Raw genomic sequence first — 20,461 nt, 5'->3', positions numbered from 1 at the left:
GAGACTTGAACTGCCAAACTGCTTGCAGCCAGCAATCAGCAGAAGTAGCTGCAGTACTGCATTTTAACCACTGCGCCACCTTGGCTTTACAATAACAAACGTTATTGTAGAACAGGGGTGTCAAACTGCCGGCCTGCGGGCCAGATGCATCGTAGCAAAACTGCTCCCACCCCATTGCAGGCAATGGCAAAAAAGTTACAATACGTCGAGACATGTCATGTGACGTTGCGAGTTTGACATCCCTGTTGTAGAATACGGCAGCAAATAAACTGGCTGATCTTGACAAATTCAATTGGTACGTGGACGAGGCCTCTCCAGGAAACTGCAGTTGTTGGCTAGACCAGGAAATTGGAAAATCATGCCAGAAGAGGGCAGTGACAAACCATTCCCAAGCTTGACCAAGAGAACTATTTTTACCAGAATCAAAATAATGGCCCCTTTCCTAAGGCCTCCTCTCTTGGGGAAGATTGGTTCAGGTTTCATGCAATGGAAGTACTGTAGCTGATTTTTCAGGGGGGAAAAAGACTACACACTATTAACTGTTTCCCAAGGCACAATCAGAAACAGTTCTAGAAGATGGAATTAAAGTATCTAACTAGAAGTTACTTTCCCAACTGCAGCAGAGGCTGATATAGGAGAAATTCAGACTGAAAATGAGAAAGGGAATTGTAGGATGAAGTGTCTGGTCATCTCCTTTTTTGCAGAGTGTATTCTAAGATATGGCCTCAGGTACAGTATACAAGCCACTATTTTACCTGTGGTTTGCCTATTTTTTTAGCCAAATATTTTCATAGAGAAAAGCACACAAAACTCTTCTCCACAAGAAAATCCAGGACGGAGGATTTAAAACAATAGGGCACAGCTGATGTCTTCATATATGGAACAAACGGCCATATGCCAAAATGCTAGGAAAACAATCCTGTATTCTGCTGATCCTCATTACAGCATCTTCACCTGGTTGCCATTCATAGCAGCAGATTCTGGCTAGGAGTCCTTTGGGAAAGGAAATGGATACCCTAGGAGGACAGAAAGGATGTTGCACACGATGGTGCCATTAGTTTTGCCTGTGAGGGGTTCCATCTCTCTTAAGCGAGATCATATTCACCCTCCTGTATGGTGGACGTCTTGGCTCTTGATCATGTGCTGGCCATCTTTGTATATAAGTTCTGTCCAAGCTGTTGGCTTCCCATGGTTACTGTTACAGCTGCCAGCTCCTCCTGATGTTTGAAAACAGCATCCATAAACTGAGTAAAGACACGGTCCATGTAACTCTGATGGCGAGGTAGGAGCCCTTCTAGGAACCCAATATGGCCACCTCGTTCAGTCACTAAGAGGGCGAGGGTGGACACATGCTGTGCTGTCTCTGTAGGAATAGCTGGAAGAAGACAGAACAAATCAGAGGAGGCTCCTAGTGCCTTTTCTCTAGAGGCAGGAAAAGTATAGGACTCACCATGCTGAGGAGAGAAAGGGTCATCTGAAGCATTCAGACACAACACTGGCACTTCTATGTGACACACCTTCTGGGAAGGACTGGCTTCCTGGTAATATTCGTGGCATGACTTGTAACCAAAGACCACAGATGTATAGCGCTCATCAAACTCCCGAATGCTGCGAGCCTGGGAGAGCAAGCCCAGGGGTGGGGGAGGAGAGAGAGCACATAAGGGTCAAGGCATGGAGCTGAGCTTGGGCCTGGAAAAGGTTGGGAGGGCGGAGTGATGGTACCTTCAGCACATGGTTCACATCCAATCTTCCTTCAATGACCTTTCTATGCCTAGAAGGAAAAGAGTGTTATGATGAGAGACTAGATTTTTCTGGAAGATAGTCGTGATACCTACCTGAGTTGGCAGAACGCCTAATTAAGTTTTCAATCCTGGGCTAGTCAAGGTCCCATTATAACATACACTCACCGCTTGATCAGGTTGCACAGGTTGGCTGTGAGGTACTGGTTGAAGAGGAGTTGGTTGAGAGGCTGCTCAAGGGAATGGATTGTCTCAAATGCGTCCCAACTCACTGAGCAAGTCATGGCAGCTACCACTCCAGCCTCCTGGCCCTTTTGCCCCAGATAGTTGAGAACCAGGATCCTGTCAAAAGAGAGTCTGAGTGGCTTTGGGCTGGGTTGGGGACAAATGGATAGTTTTGATTAACCTTAAATGATTAATCAAAAGACAGCGGGGAGCCAAGAAAATGCCTACTTGAAGCTCTGCCTTCTCATTCCATTCAGGAATCATAAATGCTACACTTTCCTAAAGGAATTCCCATCCTGGAATCTATTAAAAGAACATGTTTTGCTGGATCAAAAGTTCAAGGTAGCTTTCAAGTGACATAGAACTCTTCACAAATGAAAGATTCAAGCCAAAAACTGTTCTTCCCTAGACAGTTTCAAATTATTATCTTCTGAAATGGAGCCTTTCCAGCAGAGGATGTGAGATAAAAATGAAATCCTGAGAGATTATTTGGACTGAGAGCTACTTTTAAAGCAGCTATCTGTACCAAGCTCCCACTGGACAGCTTCCCTCAACCTGATGCCCTTCAGAAGTTTGCATTCTCCACAAGCTTCCCAACCAGCTTGGCTGCAAGTACACAACCACCTCTTTTGATTTCCTGGCTGTTAATTTAAAAACATTTGAGTCTTAGCTCCTTACTGGTGCAAAAAGAAGCATAAAAAGATTCAACTGAATCTATTTATAATGGGGAAAAACAAGACAGATTTAAAATATTTAAATGGCCTAGAAATGTCAAATGATGGCATCTTCAGAAGTGTATTTGGTTGCTTTTTCAAAATGTCATAGCTTTTGTGTAAGCAAGTTAGGGTCAGTGGTAAAGTAGATCTGCAACACCAAAACTTGCCTTTTGGCCAAGCAAGTTGTATCTGTGGTTTTCATCTCCAGCTAAAAAAGCTGGCTATGTATACTGAAATGCTACCCAGATGCCCCCTTAAATAGTTAACTAAGAGTAAATGCTTCCCTGAATATAGAAAATGTTTTTACCCAAAGAGGTATCTGTTCCGTAAGAAGATAGTAGAAATCTGCAATATCAAAGGCAAGTTCCTATTTTGCATTACTATGTTCTAGACAAAGTGTTTGGTGTTGCTGACTCATATCCACTGCCAGCATGACTGAGCAAACAGACTTCCGGGTTGCCTTTCACCTAGATTTATCAATTAGGGACAGTATCCTATCTCAAACACTTTGCTTTAGCTCTGTAATTGGTTCCAGTATGAAAGAACAGGGTGAAACATTTCTTCTGTGAGGCTGTTTTCTGGAGCTGTTTCACCGGCTGTTATTAGCCTCTTGGACTCTGAGATAAACAGTAGTCCATCAGCGGTTAGGAAGGAAAAAACAGTCTCCATGGAGACTTTCATCAACAGTATTTCCACACAGAGTATCTACATAAAGAGTAGGCAGTCTATGACCTACACAAGTATTTATATCTGCTTTATTCCTCAAAAGCTCCTCAAAGACAATAACATTATGGAAAGATTAAGGGATAAAATGCCTCTGGTTTGGAACCGATTTTGCTCTTCAACTTGCATAATAAAATCCCCAAATTGATCATTCCTGCTCCATTGTCATTAAGTTATCAACCACAAAGGTTGCACATCTGTCCTATAACTGCAGTCTGGTTCCCAGACTACATGGGGTAAGGAAAGGCCTTTGAAAAAGCTAACAAAAAAATAATAATCAGGTTGCTGGGCTCAATCAGTAGGAAAGTAGGGTGTGAGTGTACTGAATAATACAAGGGAGAATAAAACTGTCATTTTCTTTGGGAACATTATTGCAATAAATGACTATGCTTTATAGCTTTTTTTAAAAAATGAACTTTGTTCTACATTGCTTCTTACCTAAATAAAGTGCTTACAGCAGTTTATAAAGATGATGAAATCAGGAAATAAGAAGCGCTACTGAAGTCATTCTCTTGTCTACACTTCACAATTTATGATGCATTTTGTTCTATAAGGCTTCTCACTTAAAAAAGGGGCTTACAGCAATTTATAAGGCTAATGAAATCCAGGAGATAACAGTGTTGAAGTCATACATTTGCACACACCTTGCAAACAAGGTATTCTGCAAATTATGGGTAAGAGTATAATCAAACAGCATTGTCCCAAAATGAAAAAACTAAAGCTACCATCAGAAGGTTGGAAAAAGATTTTTTTTAATGTCTGTAGGGAAAGTCATATTTTGTAGAAGTTGGTGCCTTATATGAGCCTTCAGCTAGGTTGAAGATACAGTAGAATCAAAGTGTTTGTGCTGTAAACCATTTTAAGGTTATTGGCTTTTGGCTTTGTTGAAAGGGGGTTGAGTTAGAGAGTTTAAATTAGGTGTAACAGATCTTCATGAACTCATGGTACCCCTTATTTTAGCAAACTCAGGAACTCAGGCTACTGAAAACTGCTGCTAAATATTGGTAATGCAATCTAGGCATGTTTAAGTTCACAAAATGGGTGAAACCACATAAAAATCTGATGAATGCTAACCCTGACGTGTGTGTGTGTGTGTGTGTGTGTGTGTGTGTGTGTGTGTGTGTATCTTATGTGACAGTTGCGGCTGAAGAACATGTCATTGATAGGAAGAAATTGAAAATATTAAATACACTGGTATATTTATGAAGAAGAAAATCATCATGATGATGATGGTGATGATGATGGAGATATTATCATCTCTAGTCCAATATTTTAAGTGATTTGATTTTCTATCTTTAATTAAAAGAATCTATGATAATGCGAAATACAAAACCAGACTGCCTCTTCCTGGTATGCTCCTTGGTGTCAGAAAATTATGCTTCCCCATTTTCCCTTCTTTTGCCCAACCTAAGTCTCACCCGCCAAGAGAAATGCCAACTGCCATCAATGGTGCACAAGGGAACCGGCGCTTGATGTGGTCCACCACCAGCTCCAAGTCCTCAGTATTGGTGGCACAGAAAGCCCGGTGCGTCTGAAAATAAGGGAGACCAAAACAGTTCTGAACAGCAGCAAAGAGCTGCCTCTTCTAAAAGTGAGGGGTGTGTGTGTGTGTGTATGGATCACCTGTAACAGACAAGTCCTCCTTTCCCATGTAATTAAAAAGCATTTGTACATATCTCAGCTGCCTATACACAGAGAGAGAGAGAGATTTGTGCTACACTGCAATAGCTCTTACCAGCAGCTCTTCTCCTCTGCACCCTCGATTATTAAACACAACAGCCCTGGAAAGGATAATGGTAAATTTCCATAAGAAGACATCATTTTCATTTTGATACAAGCCTATACTTGTGAGCCCTCAAACAAAACAGAACTCCCAAATGAATGTGACACTAGATCCAAAGTGAAATAAATCCAGTTCTCTAAATTTCAAAACATTGGGTGTGTTTTATGGAGTTTCTCACCTGTAGCCATGGCTCTGAGTGCTGTTTACCAAATGCAGAATATAAGTCTCTCGGCTGTTGCCTGTCAAGCCTGGCAAAAACAGGACAATGGGACAATTTTCTGGGTCAGGATGGGTCCCATTGGCAGGATCAGCCCAATCCAGGAGCAACTGCCCTCCATCTGCAGTTTGTAGTAATTCACTGAATGAGATGTAAAAAGACAAGGCAAATTGTCCACTGTCTCAACCTAACACTGCAATTCCCCCCCCCACACACACACACACTAGTGGACTCACCTGTGGTAGGAAACCAATGGGCAGGATTTGATAAAGACACGAACGATGGTCTGAAGTCGACCCTCAAAGCACCATGGTGTAGGGTAGAATGTCTCTTTCACAATGGGGCAATACTTCTCCAAGAAGGACTGGAAAGGCTGACAAGCCACCAGTAGTGGGCGCTGCAAAAGGAACAAATGGAACTATAGAACAAACATGTCAAACACAAGGCCTGGGGGCCAGATCTGGCCCGCGAAGTGCTTTCATGCGGCCCGCGAAGCCATCCTGGAAACAGTGAGGGAACGGCCCCCACTGCCTTGGCCCTGGCCCAGAGACCCTCCTTCTGCCAGAGACCCTCAGATCTGTCCCACTCCTGCTCAGGCCCCCATAGGCACCCTTGATGCGAACGATGTAGAGCTGGCCACGCCCACCCAGTAGGCCATACGCACTCTAGCCACGCCCACCCAGTAGGCCACGCCCACCCTGGCCATACCCACCCGGCCCCCTGAGGGCAACCGCAATGCTGATGCGGCCCTCAATGAAATTGAGTTTGACACCCCTGCTATAGAACTTGAAAAAGAAATCAAACTCAAGATCTCTTCCACTACCCCTCAGTAGGACCACTCCTCCAGTTACCTGTGGAGAAGATGAATCACCCTGAGGCAATAAGGAAGGAAAGCATTTGCAAGTTAGAGGAAAGTCCCTCCCCTCACACAGAAACAAACACACACACACACACACACACACACACACACAAGCTTCTCTCAATACCCCAAGAAGCTAATAAAAGGGTTGTTTTAATTATAAGATATAAAAGAGCTTCAAAAGGTACAGTAGAAAGCAACCAAATTTATCAAAAGGCTGAACTGCCTTTCTCATGAAGAAAGTCTAGAATGGCTGGGACTCCTTAGCTTTGAAAAACACAGTTGGGAGTGGGGGGGGGATGAATAAACCAGATAAAAATAATGGATAAGGATACATTTTTCTTCCTCTCTCAGAATGCTAGGACCAAAAACCATCTAATGAGGCTGAGTGGGAAAAGATTTAGAACAGATAAAAGGAAGCACTTCTTCACCCGGCACATAACGGAGTTGTGAAATTCATTAGCACAGGATTTGGCGATGACTACTAAAAAATACAGTCAGTAAAAACAAGACCAGGAGCTGACTGTGGCTCAGACCATGAGCTTCTCATTGCAAAGTTTAGGCTTAAACTGAAGAAAGTAGGGAAAAGCATTAGGCCACTCAGGTATGAATTAAATCATATCCCTGTTGAATATACAGTAGAGGTGACAAAACAGATTTAAGGAATTAGATCTGATAGACAGAGTGCCTGAAGAACTATGGACGGAGGTTCGCAACATTGTACAACAGGTAGCAACTAAAACCATCCCAAAGAAAAAGAAATGCAAGAAAGCAAAATGGCTGTCTGAGGAAACTTTGCAAATAGCTGAGGAAAGGAGGGAAGCGAAAGGCAAGGGAGAAAAAGAAAGATACGCTCAATTGAATGCAGAATTCTAGAGAATAGCTAGAAGAGATAAGAATGCCTTCTTAAATGAACAGTGCAAAGAAATAGAAGAAAACAATAGAATAGGGTGGACTAGAGATCTCTTCAAGAAAATTGGAGAGATGAAGTGAACGTTTCATGCAAAAATGGGCATGATAAAGGACCAAAATGGCAGGGACCTAACGAGAGGCAGAACAGATTAAGAAGAGGTAGCAAAATTACACAGAAGAACTATACAAGAATGAGCTTAACATCCCTGATAATCACAATGAGGTGGTCACTGACCTCGAGCCAGACATCCTAGAATGTGAAGTGAAGTGGGCCTTAGAAAAGCTGAGCAACAACAAAGCTAGTGGAGGTGACAGTATTCCAGCTGAGCTATTCAAAATCTTAAAAGACGATGCAGTAAAAGTGCTACACTCAATTTGCCAGCAAATTTGGAAAACTCAACAGTGGCCACAGGATTGGAAAAGATCAGTTTACATTCCAATTCCAAAGAAAGGCAGTGCCAAAGAATGTTCAAACTATCGCACCATTGCACTCATTTCTCATGCTAATAAAGTTAAGCTTAAAATCCTACAAGCTAGACTCCAGCAGTATGTGGATCGAGAACTACCAGAAGTACAGGCAGGATTTCGAAGAGGCAGAGGAACTAGAGATCAAATTGCCAACATACGCTGGATCATGGAGAAAGCTAGGGAGTTCCAGAAAAACATCTGCTTCATTGACATGCTAAAGCCTTTGATTGTGTGGATCATAACAAACTGTGGCAAGTTCTTAAAGAGATGGGCGTACCAGACCATCTTATTTGTCTCTTGAGAAACCTATATGTGGGCCAAGAAGCAACAGTGAGAACTGGACACGGAACCACTGATTGGTTCAAAATTGGGAAAGGAGTCCGGCAAGGCTGTATACTGTCGCCCTGCCTATTTAACTTATATGCAGAGGACATCATGAGATGAATCAAAGTTAGAATCAAAAGTTAGAATTAAGATTGCCGCAAGAAATATCAACAACCTAAGATATTGAGATGATAACACTCTAATGGCAGAAAGTGAAGAAGAACTAAAGAGCCTCTTGTTGCAGGTGAAGAAGCAGAGTGCAAAACTTGGGTTGAAACTTAACATTAAGAAAACCAAGATCATGGCATCTGGCCCTCTCAACTCCTGGCAAATAGATGGGGAAGAAATGGAGATAGTGACAGATTTTATTTTCCTAGGCTCCAAGATCACTGTAGATGGGGACTGTAGCCAAGAAATTAAAAGACGTTTGCTCCTGGGGAGGAAAGCCATGGCAAATCTAGACAGCACACTAAAAAGCAGAGACATCACCCTGTCAGCAAAAGTGTGTATAGTCAAGGCTATGGTCTTCCCAGTTGCAATGTATGGCAGTGAAAGTTGGACCATAAAAAAGGCTGAGTGCCAAAGAATTGAGGCCTTTTGAACTATGGTGCTGGAGAAGACTCCTGCGAGTCCCTTGGACTGCAAGGCAATCAAACCGGTCAGTCCTAGAAGAGATCAACCCTGACTGCTTTTTAGAAGGTCAGATCCTGAAGCTAAAACTCAAATACTTTGGCCACCTAATGAGAAGGAAGGACTCACTGGAGAAGAGCCTCATGCTGGGAAAGTTTGAGGGCAATAGAAGAAGGGGACGACAGAGAATGAGGTGGCTGGATGGAGTCACTGAAGCAGTAGGCGTGAGCTTAAATGGACTCCAGAAGATGGTAGAGGACAGGAAGGCCTGGAGGAACGTTGTCCATAGGGTCGTGATGGGTCAGACATGACTTCGCAGCTAACAACAACAACAACAACAACAACTAATGGATGGTTTTCCAGGCTGACTGAGTAAATTCATGGAGGGAAGCCTGAAGACTCCTTAGATCATAAGACTTAATGTTATCTCAGGATTGGGAGTTGCCTGCCCCTAATCTGTAGCTGCAAACAAATGTATGGCTGAGAGAGGTATATCGGTCTCCTTGGCTTGTCAGCATCCTAGAGGCAACTGTTGGTCACTGTGGAAAACAAGCTACTGGATGATGAACATTGGCCTGATCCATCTGGTTTGTTCTTACACAATACATTTATACAATACAGGTATGTGTAGGCAGGCAGGCTAGCAAATCAAGATTACAGTGGGAATAGTGACACAGGAATTATTTTTGAAGTTAATTGTTCTGTCAGGTTTCTGGGAGGGGGAAGTAGGAGGTAAGTTGATCGCTCTGAAGTATATTATTATGCCCTAATTTTGCAATCCTAGAACCAAAGCAATGAAGGCATAGCCCAGATTTTGCAGAGGCCAGAATCTGTAATAGGATCCAAGGATCTGCTTCTCAGCAGGCAACTTGTTTGTCCTTATATGGTAAACAACTTCTGTTTCTTAAAATTCAGCCTGTAATGTAAATTTCAACTAAATGTATAATCCTGTAAAATGCATGAGTTTCCCCCTGGATATCAAAAACCAGGATTGTGAGTTCTAATCCCACCATATGCATGAATAACTGCCTGGGTGATTTGGGGCCAGTCACTCTTTCTCAACTCACTGGGAGTGGCTGTGGGGAAAATAGGAGAAAGTTGTTGTTGTTGTTGCGAAGTCGTGTTCAACCCATCGCGACCCATGGACAACGTTCCTCCAGGCCTTCCTGTCCTCTACTATCTTCTAGAGCCCATTTATGCTCACGCCTACTGCTTCAGTGACTCCATCCAGCCACCTCATTCTCTGTCTACACCTTCTTCTCTTGCCCTCAAACTTTCCTAGCATGAGGCTCTTCTCCAGTGAGTCCTTCCTTCTCATTAGGTGGCCAAAGTATTTGAGTTTTAGCTTCAGGATCTGGCCTTCTAAAGAGCAGTCAGGGTTGATATCCTCTAGGACTGACCGGTTTGATCGCCTTGCAGTCCAAGGGACTCGCAGGAGTCTTCTTCAGCACCATAGTTCAAAGGCCTCAATTCTTTGGCGCTCAGCCTTTCTTATGGTCCAACTTTCACTGCCATGCATTGCAACTGGGAAGACCATAGCCTTGACTATACGCACTTTTGTTGGCAGGGTGATGTCTCTGCTTTTTAGTGTGTTGTCTAGATTTGCCATGGCTTTCCTTCCCAGGAGCAAGCATCTTTTAATTTCTTGGCTGCAGTCCCCATCTGCAGTGATCTTGGAGCCCAGGAAAATAAAATCTGTCACTACCTCCATTTCTTCCCCATCTATTTGCCAGGAATTGAGAGGGCCGGATGCCATGATCTTGGTTTTCTTAATGTTAAGTTTCAACCCAACTTTTGCACTCTGCTTCTTCACCTGCAACAAGAGGCTCTTTAGTTCCTCTTCACTTTCTGCCATTAGAGTGGCATCATCTCCATATCTTAGGTTGTTGATATTTCTCCTGGCAATCTTAATTTCGAGGAGAAAGTAGTATTATGTATGTTTGATACCTGGAGTTATTTGTAAAAATAATACAGGCAAGCTATAAATAAATAACTCAAGCCTAGCAAGATAGTTTTGAATGGGGTTGTATTACCCCAGACAGACCTGCTGTGCAATCTGGAGGTCTTATTGGACTTTTGGCTCCTGCTCAAAAAGCAGGTGGCAGCTGTGGCTAGGAAGGCTTTTCCAGACCTTTGCGTGGTATCCCAATTGTGCCCATACCTGGACCATCAGGCTCTGCTCACAGTAACCTTGTAACTTCTCATTTAGACTACTGTAACATGTTCTGCGTGGGCTGCTCCTGAAGAGCATTCAGCAGCTGGTGCAGAATGCGGCTGGTCAGGTAGTAAATGGTGACAGATATATTGCACATTTAACATCACTTCTGTGTGAGCCTCATTGATTAACGGTGGGTTTCCAGGTGCAACTCAAGATGCATGGCATACCAGAAGTACAGGCAGGATTTCGAAGAGGCAGAGGAACTAGAGATCAAATTGCCAACATACGCTGGATCATGGAGAAAGCTAGGGAGTTCCAGAAAAACATCTACTTCTGCTTCATTGACATGCTAAAGCCTTTGATTGTGTGGATCATAACAAACTGTGGCAAGTCCTTAAAGAGATGGGCATACCAGACCATCTTATTTGTCTCTTGAGAAACCTATATGCGGGCCAAGAAGCAACAGTGAGAACTGGACACGGAACCACTGATTGGTTCAAAATTGGGAAAGGAGTCCGGCAAGGCTGTATACTGTCGCCCTGCCTATTTAACTTATATGCAGAGGACATCATGAGAAAGGCAGGGCTAGATGAATCAAAAGTTGGAATTAAGATTGCCGGAAGAAACATCAACAACCTAAGATATGCAGATGATACCACTCTAATGGCAGAAAGTGAAGAAGAACTAAAGAGCCTCTTGTTGCGGGTGAAGAAGGAGAGTGCAAAGGTTGGGTTGAAACTTAACATTAAGAAAACCAAGATCATGGCATCCGGCCCTCTCAACTCCTGGCAAATAGATGGGGAAGAAATGGAGGTCGTGACAGATTTTATTTTCCTGGGCTCCAAGATCACTGTAGATGGGGACTGTAGCCAAGAAATTAAGACGTTTGCTCCTGGGGAGGAAAGCCATGGCAAATCTAGACAGCACACTAAAAAGCAGAGACATCACTCTGTCAACAAAAGTGCGTATAGTCAATGCTATGGTCTTCCCAGTTGAAATGTATGGCAGTGAAAGTTGGACCATAAAAAATGCTCGCCAAAGAATTGAGGCCTTTGAACTCTGGTGCTGGAGAAGACTCCTGCGAGTCCCTTGGACTGCAAGGCAATCAAACTGGTCAGTCCTAGAGGAGATCAACCCTGACTGCTCTTTAGAAGGCCAGATCCTGAAGCTAAAACTCAAATACTTTGGCCACCTAATGAGAAGGAAGGACTCACTGGAGAAGAGCCTCATGCTGGGAAAGTTTGAGGGCAATAGAAGAAGGGGACGACAGAGAATGAGGTGGCTGGATGGAGTCACTGAAGCAGTAGGTGTGAGCTTAGATGGACTCCAGAAGATGGTAGAGGAGAGGAAGGCCTGGAGGAACGTTGCCCATGGGTTGCGATGGGTTGGACACGACTTCGCAGCTAACAACAACAACAAATTGTTTTTATGGTTTTAAAAAAGTTTTTAGTGTCTTAATATATGTTTTCAATTGTACCCTTGAGCAGCTATAGAAATTGAATAAACAAACAATAGTTCATGGCAGGGTTGAATATACAAAATTCTATTTAGCCTTTCCAATGGAGACTATAGGGTGTCTTGGCTTTTGATGGAGTATGCTGCCTTCAGTTGTACAAAGTAAAAGCAGAATATAAATTTAAATGAACTATTTATAATGTGAATTAGCCAAGCAGCAAAGGCATCTGCACAGTAATACTTGACCGCCAAAGGAAACATATCTCCACCCACCAGAAGGGCCTAAATACAAACAAACTAAATACCTGAAGAGCTTTTGGCTAGAGGTGTGATAAAAATCAACCAAAAAACAGCTTGTATATTCCTGAATGAGAAGGAGATGCATATTTCATACAAAAAAGAAAACAACATAGAGGCAGGTTTTATGATGGCCCAGTGGCGTAGCGTGGGTTGTCAGCACCCGGGGCAAGGCAACCGGAAGCGGAAATAGAGGGGCGGGCGGGCGGTGACATCACGGCACTGCTGAAAAGATGCACCCCGCAGCGGCGTAGACTTTCCAAGAAGAGTCGCGCGCATGCGGGATGCTTCCGGGTCCCTCTCGAGGGCGGCTGGGCGGGGCTCTGACCTGCAAGAGCCGCTGCATTCAAGCTCGCACGTGAGCCCCGCTAAATAAAGCCACGCATGCGCACGAAGCTAGGCCGGCCGGCCAGCGGGTCCGTCTTCGCTCGGCCAAACCTGCCAGGGTGCCTGCGGGGTGCTTGCGGTTGGCCTGAGCCTGGGCGGAGAGTTGGCCGCTTCTATTTATTTTATTCAGTTTATGTGGCCGCCCATCTCACCTGCCGGACTCATTTCGCTTTGCAAGAAAGAGCAGCTCGAGAGCGGAGCCAAGCCAACTCTGTGCAGCCCTTGGGGCTCCCTGAGCAGCTCAGTGCGAGCGCGCCCCCCCAGATGTTGCGCCCGGTGCGGCCGGCCCCCCCTGCACCCCCCACGCTACGCCACTGTGATGGCCAGAACATACCAACACTTGACAACTAAAATGAAGGAAACAGGAGTGGGCAGGGAAAAGCAAGGAAGAAGGTGAGGAGTTTCTGTCCCTAATTAGTCCTGTAGCAAGAGCAGAAATAGCAATGTATAAGTGCAGAATACTTCAACTGTATAAGTGCAGAATACTTCAACTGAGTGCTTTTCTGGCAATCCTCCACAGGGGCACCCTTGCTAGTAAGTCAGTAGAAAGAAGGGAAACCGGGCTCAGAGAAAGAACGTTGCTTTAGGGGCCAATAGAAAGATAGGAAAACATTGTGTGAAGTTGGCCACCAAAGTCGCTATGCCCCCTTTCGTGGGTTCCATTTTTGGAGTTTGGTGGGAACCCTCTGATATATATCAGGGAAAGTAAGTGTCGTTTTTATTTTCCATCGCCCCGAAGAAAGAGACTCAGAAGCCGCTCCGCTCATCGCTTCGTAAATAGGCTATGGTTTTCCTGCCTCCCCTAACCCATCCCTAAGCGTACCTAAAGACGCTGCAGTACCGGTGCTTAAGACTGACCTTGGGGACGCGCGCCCAATAGTAGAGGAGCCAACCGGTGCTGCAGCCCAGCAATAACGACAGTCCCAGCATCGTCTTGGCTATGTCCTCCCTCGTCGGCGGAATCAGGCTCAGGCCGGCGGCCAGGCAACGAACGGACAGCTGCGGCAAACAAAGCGAATACAAGTCAAGACACAGCCCTGAAAGACAGGCCCCGCCCCCTTGTTGATGAGCAGGCGCCTTTGCTCCCGTCAGCCGCAGCGGCCATCTTTGTGACGGGCATTCCCATTCATCCTACCAGGCGTTGGACAAAAAAGGCTGGAAGTCGGATCTCCTGTGTCAGAGATCAGGGTTCAAGTGTTCGTAGAGCACCCTTGTGCTTCTGCCGCCCTTCGTGCCATTTCATTCTGTCTCCTTTTTTTCTGGGGAGGGAAGGGAAAAGTCCGCGGCGAACTTTCCTCAGCCCTTCCTTATAACGGGCTGACTTTATTTAATCTTCATCCATTACCATCCCGATCGTGTCCGCGCCCGTCTTTCTTTGCACGAAAATTAGTGTAGGAGACGGGCCAAATTCCTTAATATGGGCAGTTGGTGGAAGAATGAGCAGAGACTAATGAGCAAAAAAATAAAAAAACCCTGAGACAAATAAGGGAAGAAGGAGCAGAGGAGAAAGAAAGCCTTAGGTTAATACTAATAATTAATAATTAATAATAATAATAATAATAATAATAATAATAATAATAATAATAATAATAATAATAATAATAATAATAATAATAATGAGAAGGAGAAGGAGGAAGGGACCTTAGAGGTCATCTAGTCCAACCCCCTGCTAAGGCAGGAAACCCTATACCATTTAAGACAAGTGGCTGTCCAGTCTCTTCTTAAAAACCTCCAGTGTTGGAGCATTCACCACTTCTGGAGGCAGGTTGTTCCACTGGTTAATTGTTCTAACTGTCATGAGATATGTAACTTTGGTTTAGGCTGTGGCAGAGCTCTCAAAGCTAAGGCCTCTGACTTTTGCCCTACTTCCCCTTAGCTCACAGACTAGCAAGTAAGTAGCTGTATTTTTATCTTGACCCAGACATATGCATCCTGTTTTTATCTTCCAAGGCTGACATTTATCACATGTATACTCCCTTTCGCTGACAACTCCTTTTTCTTTTGTTGTTTAAGTGTACGTGGCTTATTTCACTTCTCTATATGACATTACTTATATTACCATATATTATTCCTCCCTCTGTAACACCTATAATATGACATATGAATACCAGATGAATGTAACTGTATAAATTTATGTTGATGTGGATCTTTCGGGGTCCAGACCCTTTCATGCCAAGTGCAGTCTGGACCTGCGCAAATAAACTTCCTACATTGAAGAGCTTGGCCTGGTCTCTTGCCAATATTTTTCTATTTCAGTCAGGAAGTTTCTCCTTAGTTCTAGGTTGCTTCTCTCCTTGACTAGTTTCCATCCGTTGCTTCTTGTCCTGCTTTCAGGTGCTTTGGAGAATAGCTTGGCTCCCTCTTCTTTGTGGCAGCCCCTGAGATATTGGAACACTGCTATCATGTCACCCCTCACCCTTCTCTTCGTTAAACTACACATACCCAATTCCAACAACCGTTCCCTATATGTTTTAGCCTCCAGTCCCCCAATCATCTTTGTTGCTCTTCTCTGTACTCTTTCTAGAGTCTCGACATCTTTTTTACATCGTGGTGACCAAAACTGGATGCAGTATTCCAGGTGTGGCCTTACCAAGGCATTGTAAAGTGGTATTAGTACTTTACACGATCTTGATTCTATCCCTGTTAATGCAGCCTAGCACTGTGTTGGCTTTTTGGGCAGCTGCAGCACACTGCTGTCTCATATTGAGGTGATTGTCCACTAGGACTCCGAGATCTCTCTCACAGTTACTACTATCGAGCAAGGTACCACCTATACTATACCTGTGCATTTGATTTTTCCTGCCTAAATGTAGAACCTTACTTTTTTCACAATTGAATTTCATTTTGTTAGATAGTGCCCAGTGTTACTTAAAAAAACAACGGTATATATTTTAAGAAAGCATTCAATTGACAAGGCCGTCTTCAAGCTATTGGCAGCAGGGAAAATAGAAGAGGAAAGATAAAACGAGGATTTTTTATGGTATGATACCACTTCTAAGAAAATAAAGAGAACTTCTGAAAATGAATAAAACACTCATCATGTTTGCCAGGTGAAGCTTGGACTTCCACACTAATATAAGAATAGAAGATCAAACCTTTGTTTTCATTGTTACTAATCCATAATTAAAGCAATGTAATTGTGCCCCATTTCATCCAATACAACTATGTTGTAACAGGAAACGTAGGCTGACACTGGTGGTTAGACATCATACTGAAGTCAGTTAAAGCATTTGCACCTCCTAATTCTGGTTACATTAAACTAAATTAAGCATGGGAATGTAGTGTTTATGCAACCCCCCACCTAAATATATTTGCTAATTAAATTAAGTGGCTGTGGGAATCAAGCCACTGACTGAGTTCAAATACTAATTGTGATTTTATTTTTTGGGGGCTAGACTTAATTTAATTTTATTTTAATTTTATATTGTATTGTTTTTAAATTTTGCCTTGTAAACCGCCCTGAGTCCTTCGGGAGTAGGGCGGTATATAAAGAAAATAAATAAATAAATAAATAAATAAATATTAATTAATTAAAGACTGAAGGATGAGATCCCTCTTAGCCTGTGGCCATCAAAAATCAGAATTTTGATAGCATCTTTTCTGAATAATATGTTTGATTAAAAAGCACAAGCTTCTGTGATCTGATAAAGGAATGAAATGATTCCATTCCTTTGATATTCTGATGATGTACCTGATGAAGTGACTGCAATCCGTGAAAGTTTATGCCATTTAGTAAAGTTTGTTAGTTGGAAAAGATTTTATCACACTTCTTCTGATTGGGTGTTACTAAATTAACCTATTGTCTGGAATCACAGTATGTGGAATAGTAAATTAAATGTGCTGGATTCACACAATTTGTGTAGTCATGTATGTACAAACACTAATTAAGGTTTAAACTAATCAAGCTGGTATATTATGAAATGCACCTGATTAAGCATGCTGGGCAAGCTCGATCACTAAGAGAATGATGTACTTCAATCTCCTTAGCCAAGACAGATTCAGAATTTTGCCTCTTAACTGTTACTGGCTGGGTTCAGCCAAAATGTGAGATTTCTTGTTTCTAATGTGGTGCACTGGTGTGTTGAAACAAACATAGTAATTGTAGTTTATAAATCCAAATAAATATGGGTTATTCCGTTTACCAGTGTTAAATAAATAGCTTAATGTGAACATGATTATCAACTATTTGCAGAACCATACAACAAATGTTGGTGGAACATTTAAACTTGATAGTTGTAGTATGGGAGAAGTGTCAGCCAATTCTATAAGATTAGTGAAAAATTCTGCCTTTATTACCTACCATAAAGCAGATTATTCTTTCTAACGTTTCTAAACAGATATTTCTAAGAAATTAATCAGCCCCCAAATAGTTATTTTTTTTTGACAATTGCATTTCAAATTGCAAACAAAACCTCCTGTTTATTTCATTGTAGGAATGAAATTCAATCTTGGAATTTATCTGGCAAATCACTTTGTCATGAAGCTTCCTAAATGTAGATAATGTTTAACCATCTGCCAAAATATGCTTAATTATTACTGCCTATGTGCCATCAAGTCAGTTTATTGCCTACTTTATATATTCATTTAGATTTAAATGACTGAACAAACATTTCTAATTCCTAAAATAAATAAGTATTAGAAAAATGCCACTACATATGTTTTACAATTTGAACATAGCTGTAAAATTAAAAGTCCAATTGTTATTTAAGTTTAAAATATTTAAACATTCTGTTATTTACATCTGGCCAACTTTGAGGAAAAGAATTAAGAAGGTAATACTATCCCACTGTAGCTAGATGGCAGCACATTATAAACATAGGTTTATCTTAAAAGTAGAATTGAATGGGGTAGCCTTTTAAAAGAATGAAGAAATCTCAGAATTGCAGGCTAATTGAGAAGGGGGGGGGAAAGCAATGACAAACCACTTTACAGTATTGCCAAGAAAGCCCTGTAGACAGTCCATGAAATCACCAGGAATGATTTGAAGTAGACATACCTTTTATTGAATCTGAACTGCCAGATAGCTGTTGGCTTGCTGAATTGTTGCAAATAAAAGGAGCTCTGGGAAGTGGCAACAGGGCGATAGCCATAATTTTATAGGGGACAAAGCATGAGTAACATGCTCTCTTCCTACATCATAGGATGGTCTACTTGCAGGATCACTTCCTCCCCATTTTTTTCTTTCAAGCACTTTAGAAGTTTGTAAAGGAATGTAATGCAAACCTAAACTATAGTTAGATAGATATAAATGCATTGAACTATAGCTTAGGTTTGCATTATATTCCTTTACAAATATATCTATATATATTTGTAAAGGAATGTAATGTAGTTTAATATATAGAGACTGAATTATATATAGGATATTTCAATATCTCTCTACTCAATATATATATATATATATATGTTTTCTGAGGTTTTCGCGGGTGTTTGTATTTGGATCTTTGGTCATTCGGGTTTTTTCCCGCGTAGAGTTGAAGGTGTAGGAGCAACGTTTCGACGGAATCCCATCCGTCATCCTCAGGCTGGTGGCTTCAGCTTCCTTCTTCTTATATATATATATATATAAGGTAAAGGTTCCCCCGCACATGCGTGCTAGTCGTTTCCGACTCTAGGGGCTGGTACTCATCTCCGTTTCAAAGCCGAAGAGCCAGCGCTTCTCCGAGGACATGTGGCTGGCATGACTAGACGCCAAAGGCACACGGAATGCTGTTACCTTCTCACTGTAGTGGTCCCTATTTTTCTACTTGCATTTTTACATGCTTTCAAACTGCTAGGTTGGCAGAAGCCGGGACGAGTAACAGGCACTCACTCTGTTACGCGGCACTCGGGATTCGACCTGCCAAACTTCTGATCAACAAGCTCAGCGTCCTAACCCACTGAGCCACCGCGTCCCTCAAAAAAATATAAACATTGAGCTATAGTTTAGGTTTGTGTTACATTCCTTTACAAATTTTCTAAGGATACAGATATGGGATAGGAATATGGTTATGTGTAGGGATTCTGAACATGAGCCAGCCCTAACAGTACTATTAATTACTCAAAAATGAAGCTTCCTTTCTTAATTTCATCCACCCCCTCGTGGCTCCTTGAGTTCAAAAGCAGATGATGGGAGTCTTCCGTGGGAGAGGAACTGCCAAAAGGAATGTTTATCAGTGCTCCTTCTGTAGAGCAGGGACACCCAGGAGTGACGCGATGCTCTCAGGAGCTCTGTGGAACTGGAAGGAAGACGCTACCCGCCGTTTACTCCTCCTCCCATCCAGGAATCACGACGAGATACTTCTGAAGGCCCTTTGGGAAGAGCGATTCCCTTTGGGATGCCCAGCGCTTTGGAAGACCACCCCCAGTGACCGGCTAGCAAAGAGCGCGGGGAGCAAGAAAGCAAACTGCCCTAGAGCAGCGTTTCCCAACCTTAGGAACTTGAAGATGCGTGGACTTCAACTCCCAGAATTCCCCAGCCAGCATAGCTGGCTGGGGAATTCTGGGAGTTGAAGTCCACGCATCTTCAAGTTCCTAAGGTTGGGAAACGCTGCCCTAGAGGAATACTAGAACTCAGAAGGGGGAGAGAGGCGGGAATGAACGTGTCAGCCAGCACCCGCCTTTCCGCCACGTGGCCCCGAGACTGCGGCCGATGGGCACCAACCGGCGCCGCGAAGCGACTGCGCCAGGAGAAGAAAGAGAAGGCCTCTCTCTACGCCCCCCCCGCCACTCCCGCCCAAGCCCCCCACGCGGATCCGCGCCGCCTGGAGAATTTGGTAACCGGAGGAGGAGATCCATGCTCCACGGCGTTGCTCCCTGGTGCTGTGCTACGCCCTGCCCCGCAGAGGGTGAGGGCTGCCCTGCAGAATGGGTGTGCAACGGGCAGGGGGAGGGAGGATGGCCTCGCCGGACTCGCCGGCCCAAAGTCCTTGAGGGCAGGAACGGAAGCAAGAGTTGCTGGGCGGTAGGTTTTTCCTCGCTGGCTGCGTTCCCTGCAGCTGGAGCCCTAGCAGTGGGGAAAGATAGGGAAGACTGTGCCACGTCCACCTGCAGGTCAGACCTCTATGCCTTTTAACCGTTCTCTATATTTTAAAGCAAAACGTTTGAGAAATTAGTGGAGTAAAGGATGGGCTCCGATGCAAACCCTCCCTCTCTGGTGGGTTAGTTTTCTATTTGCAATGAATGATGGGAGAGAGCATACTGAGAAATGTGTTTCCCCTTAGCTGCAGCCGAAAGTGGTAAAAATCTGTACTACCACTGCACCCCGTCTTCTGACAGGTAATGTGTGGGAGCAGCATGAAAGGGGTGAGGTGACCTGGAATGTAGAATAACGTGTGGGAAGGAAGAATAAAATACTGCTTCCCTGCTTGATTCAGGTTAGTAAAAGGCACTAAGGATGGGCTGATTGTGCTTAAAGGCAGCATAGCTGCGCTTGGTGGCAAATTGGACCAAACCGACTTTTCTTCCAGATGGATGGCTCATGATACTGTCTGTCTTCTCTGGCTGGAAACTTTCCTTTTGCTAGCCCACAGTGTGCAACAGGAACCCCAAGTGTTCATGGGGTACCGTAGCCATCTCTGTCATTGCAGGTA

The 20,461-nt window shown here is 43.5% G+C and overlaps 1 protein-coding gene across 1 annotated transcript; it reads right to left on the bottom strand.

The window, feature by feature from the left end:
• Positions 1 to 903: 903 nt before the first annotated feature.
• Positions 904 to 13,887, bottom strand: ABHD1 (abhydrolase domain containing 1). The gene is made up of 9 exons (XM_083353907.1): positions 13,752 to 13,887; positions 5,640 to 5,800; positions 5,365 to 5,544; positions 5,139 to 5,184; positions 4,822 to 4,934; positions 1,908 to 2,081; positions 1,723 to 1,771; positions 1,451 to 1,616; positions 904 to 1,375 (listed from the first exon to the last, which is right to left on the bottom strand). The coding sequence occupies exons 1-9, from the start codon at positions 13,821 to 13,823 to the stop codon at positions 1,137 to 1,139; spliced, it is 1,200 nt and encodes a 399-aa protein (XP_083210033.1). The 5' UTR covers positions 13,824 to 13,887; the 3' UTR covers positions 904 to 1,136.
• Positions 13,888 to 20,461: the final 6,574 nt, after the last annotated feature.

The sequence above is a fragment of the Vipera ursinii genome, assembly GCF_947247035.1.
Source record: "Vipera ursinii genome assembly, chromosome: 1".
Taxonomy (NCBI): Eukaryota; Metazoa; Chordata; class Lepidosauria; order Squamata; family Viperidae; genus Vipera; species Vipera ursinii.
The sequence above is the reverse complement of the archived record's forward strand: the minus strand, read 5'-3'. Positions and strand labels throughout refer to the sequence as shown.

What these genes read in the sequence shown, in the direction of transcription:
- ABHD1 (XM_083353907.1), bottom strand. Translation starts at nt 13,823, where the DNA reads ATGCTGGGACTGTCGTTATTGCTGGGCTGCAGCACCGGTTGGCTCCTC. An exon ending in GTTGGCATTTCTCTTGGCGG is followed by an intron (nt 2,082 to 4,821) that starts GTGAGACTTAGG and finishes CTCTTTTGACAG; the next exon opens with GATCCTGGTTCTCAACTATC. An exon ending in CCCTTTCTCTCCTCAGCATG is followed by an intron (nt 1,376 to 1,450) that starts GTGAGTCCTATA and finishes GTCTTCTTCCAG; the next exon opens with CTATTCCTACAGAGACAGCA.